The sequence below is a fragment of the Syzygium oleosum genome, unplaced genomic scaffold (assembly GCF_021117445.2).
Source record: "Syzygium oleosum isolate NSW1041296 unplaced genomic scaffold, Sole_v2.1 Sole_v2.15, whole genome shotgun sequence".
Lineage (NCBI taxonomy): Eukaryota > Viridiplantae > Streptophyta > Magnoliopsida > Myrtales > Myrtaceae > Syzygium > Syzygium oleosum.
In genome coordinates, this window is record NW_026607499.1 from 3,455,308 (window position 1) to 3,459,489 (window position 4,182).

Sequence of the window (4,182 nt, forward strand, 5' to 3'; positions counted from 1 at the left end):
TAAGGCCGCGCTATTATTATTTTTCTTCAAAGGACAGACATGATAAATTCAAACCCTAATTTGTAATGTCGATCTTGTTAACTACGGATTCGAAATAGATGATTTGAGATGGGATAAGCAAAGGAAAAAGATTGTCATATGGTGCGAAAATCTTTGGGAAAGGGGACTAGTGTCCTCGTCTTTATCACTCAGGTAAGTCTGAAGAAAATGCTCCCCACGTAAGGATTCAAAGAAACTTCCCATGGACTTGCTATCCCCTACAATAACCTCCAGGACCTCCATAGCCCATCCAGTAGCCTAAATGTCGGTCATGCGGATGGTACTTCAAATCGTAGACATGGGATCTATCCACCCATATGCCCACTTCTGTTGAAGGCGGTAGATAAGTCTGGTCTTCACTAACCCACTGTAATGTTCGGAAGTACGTCGCGTGTGTGTAATCGTCATCGGGCTTGTGTCCGCTTCCGATCGGAGGACAAACTCCATCGCTTCCGGCTAGGCCAATCCCTCCCCAAGCCACGTGTAGCGAACCATTTTGTAGATTCACGAATAGTTCCTTTGGCCAGTAGCCTACTTTAATCGGAGGGTAATTGATTATCAGCCACCAATTCCCAGTTTCACGGTCCTGAGTAGAAGAAGTAAATGTTATTGACAAGTTTTTACACACCTCAATCACATTGGATCGTGGAGATAGCCACACGATTGTTCTCGGTTTTAGGTTAATAGTTCATTGAAACTACGTGATATCTTCTTCGAAATCAACCAACAAATGTGAGTTTTTATTCGAATATGAGCTTGAGATATGTCGTTTGATGTGTTCTGAGAGAACGGTGAACGATGTGAGTTTGGGCTTCTTTAGAAATAAGTAATCCTTGTTTTACGCCTAATACTAATTTTTATGTACGTTATTGTTTATCTGTATTTTGGGGTTACACTCAGTTATCACTTATGAATTCAAGAACAAAAGCTAGCATCCGTAGAGTAACAAAGAAAAATGAAAAAAAGAGAAGTTCTGAAACCAAATCACCCTTGTTTATCAGCACAATTTGCTACAGTGAAAGAATTCATTTTCATCGCTAGTGACAATTGTGCAGCACATGAGCAATTTGAGATTAATTTTCAAATTCAAAACGATTCATGCATATGTTGATGAGTGTTGTGAAGATAGCACGATATGGAGTTTATTTCAAAATGATGCTTACCTGTTCGATATGGATCGAAACCTCATATTGATCTCCACCATAAGTAGAACCACGCAAGGGTGATCTGATGGGTGCTCCCCTATTCACAAGGACAAAACCTGGACACAACACGTCGTAGCATCCGTCACGGTAACCATTGCCCTGTCACAATAATACTTAGTCAACAAATAAGCCAACTTAGATCTAATTTCTTGCTGAGTTTTTAGAAATTGTATGAATAATTAATCAATTATCTCCAGACTAACCGTCCAGTATATGAAGAACCGAGAAAGACTATCACCATAGAGTTGTGGAGAAACCTAGTAAAACTGAAGATGGTTAGACTTAGAAAATATATAAGATTTTCTATCGCAATTGCCTTCTCCATACCTATAAATTCAATTACTGACCATCCAACCGGCTACAATCATGCTAACATGATCTCTAGGCCCAGTTTGAATCCATATATTATGTGAACTGAATTGGTCACTGGCAACAGATATATTGTAGACGGATGCTCTCCCATAAGCTCCATATTTAATATTTTCTATCTTATTGTCCACCAAAGAAATCACCTGCAAATGACATCGTGCACGTTAAACTACTGGAATAGGGAAAAGTTGAAATATATGACAGAGTGTGTTAGACGGTAGCATTGTACACAGATGTTTGTCGATCACACGTGGATTGACAATTGAATCTTTAATAGCATCGTTGGAACGAAACTTGATGGGGGCCAAATTTAGATACCCGGTAAAAGCTGGTGTTTTATGATACCGAAAGACATTTTGGCCAAAATTGGGATCCAAGCTAAAGCCGATATTTTCTATGACAAAAAAAATTTGGGATGGAATCGAAATCTAAGTTAAAAAATATTTTTTTAAGAAATAAAAAAGGTTTGAACCAGTATTGGAATACAAGCTAAAGATTGTGTTTTTAATGGGAATTGGGCCCATAGTCCACAGTTCAACCAACTCTTGGCCACTTGAAGACACCTATACGTACAAGCCACGTTGTTTTCATGATTTTTCTTATTCTAAAATATATGTTCTTTATTCCAAAGGTAGCCTTAAAGAAAAAGAGAAATGTTTATATAACTGTTCTTAATATACAGTGAGACTAATAGCCAATTTTGAGCCATAAAAAACAAATAACAAATAACTAGAAATTATAGCGGGGTTCACTCTTCCTAGAATTTGGGGCTTACAACATGCTCTTACTCTCATAGTGGCCCAAAAACTGTTATGCCAGTAAAACTCCAAAAAATACATAGAGAGAAACACACATACAGAGGCACGCACATACCCATACACGCACATGCAGAGATAGATAGAGCGAGCGAATGAGAGAGAGAGAGAGAGAGAGAGAGTACATGTTGATTGGATTGAAGAGCATCCTGTCTTAAAGCTGCTAAAGATGGCATCTTTGGTAAGGCTCTCGCCCTAATCAAATCTTTCTTTGTTACTCGAAGAATTGGTACAGTTCCAATCGGACATGGTTCTCTCAACCCAAATTGTACAAACTTTATACGCGAAAGATTGCGACCAAAGCTAGTGACTTGAAACGTCGGTTCTTTCTACAAGAAAAGGAAACCAATTATAGTATACCAAGGAGAATGCTTTATGCAAGTGATTCTATATTGGCTAACAAGCTTTTTTTGTTCCTGGAAAAATCAACGAATATTTACCTGAATTTTGTGATTCTTCAACAAAGGATGTTGTAGCGATGGTTGTTTATCAATGTCAATACAATCGATGGTATCGCCTTCCTCGGTCTGTTTTAAAATATCAAACTCGGTTACCGGTTGTGGAACATACAATCCTTGCGTGAAACTTTATTGACAATACAAATCCCAGCTTAACATCAAATTACATAAAAATAAATCAGAAACATTGCCAATTTATCGGAGAGATTATTACCGTGAATGTCTTAACCGGCGGCCTATTCATCATTTTGACCTGTCTTTCCAACTCTATGTCGTCATCTTCTGAAATTTTCCCAACCTCACCCAGAGAAACACCGAAGAATACGAGCAGCAATGGCAAGAGCTTCATTTTGTATTGCATGGTGGTGTGAGAACTTGCAGATTTTGTGTTAATAAGCAGTGCTTGGGCTACACAGGTTTATATCTTGTGAAAGTCGCGACGAACATGTTTTGTACCAAAATGGGAGTCCGCTGGGTTCTTTACATGACTTCCAAAAATGCTGTATTTACCACTAATTACTTTCCATCGACGTCTATATTAACCAATGTTAATCTTTAACGTCCCTAAATTAAATGCATGTTTTCCTTGAAATAATGGCCCTTTATGGGTTAAAGACAAGAGCATGGAAGGACTAAAGCTGTCCCTTGAAATAAGGCATGGTTGCCATCTTTTCCAGTAATAAAATGCATGTTTTCCACTTGTCTTCGAAACCAGGCCATGTCCTCCCTCATGCATAACTACTATTAAAAGAGTCTTAAGACATGTTTTCATGGCGTGGGATGTTCAGTCAAATCACATTGGTCATATTAATGTGTAATTTATATGTATTATGGGGTATTTATGTAATTATGTTTCTATCTGTACCATTTCTGTAATTAGTCACTCCTATAAATACATATCATACAATCCTAATTGGGGTTGAGCCACCATAAACACTTTGTCGTTGTTTTCTATCTGTCTCCAAACATCAACATGGTATCAGAGCAGGAAAACGAATCAAATTCTTCAACATCTCTACCCCAAGTCAACACTTCCTTTGCTCCAATTACTATCTCAACAATGTCCAATACATCTCTAAATTTTTCTTCTTCTCTACCATCTCTTGACCCACCATCTTCTTTTCCGGTTAATCCCAATTTCCCATCGCCTCCCGATAATAGTGCGCCCACTTTCCCCTCTTCTTCCCTCTTCACTGCTGCTCCGATCTTTGCTGCTGCTCAAATTACGGCTGTGCAATCATCCTCGTCGTCTCTTGTTCTTCCCAACATCACAAGTCTCGTCTCCATCAAACTCGA

At 38.5% G+C, this 4,182-nt stretch overlaps 1 protein-coding gene across 1 annotated transcript; it reads right to left on the reverse strand.

Moving 5' to 3' along the window:
- Positions 1-250: 250 nt before the first annotated feature.
- Positions 251-3,235, reverse strand: LOC115678234 (uncharacterized). Its single transcript, XM_030601575.1, has 7 exons — positions 3,101-3,235; positions 2,869-2,955; positions 2,554-2,757; positions 1,592-1,756; positions 1,448-1,501; positions 1,203-1,343; positions 251-625 (listed from the first exon to the last, which is right to left on the reverse strand). The coding sequence occupies exons 1-7, from the start codon at positions 3,233-3,235 to the stop codon at positions 251-253; spliced, it is 1,161 nt and encodes a 386-aa protein (XP_030457435.1).
- Between the last annotated feature and the right edge of the window lie 947 nt (positions 3,236-4,182).

What these genes read in the sequence shown, in the direction of transcription:
- LOC115678234 (XM_030601575.1), bottom strand. Translation starts at nt 3,235, where the DNA reads ATGAAGCTCTTGCCATTGCTGCTCGTATTCTTCGGTGTTTCTCTGGGT. An exon ending in CTCTTCAATCCAATCAACAT is followed by an intron (nt 1,757 to 2,553) that starts GTACTCTCTCTC and finishes TGTCATTTGCAG; the next exon opens with GTGATTTCTTTGGTGGACAA. An exon ending in TTTCGATCCATATCGAACAG is followed by an intron (nt 626 to 1,202) that starts GTAAGCATCATT and finishes TCTTCTACTCAG; the next exon opens with GACCGTGAAACTGGGAATTG.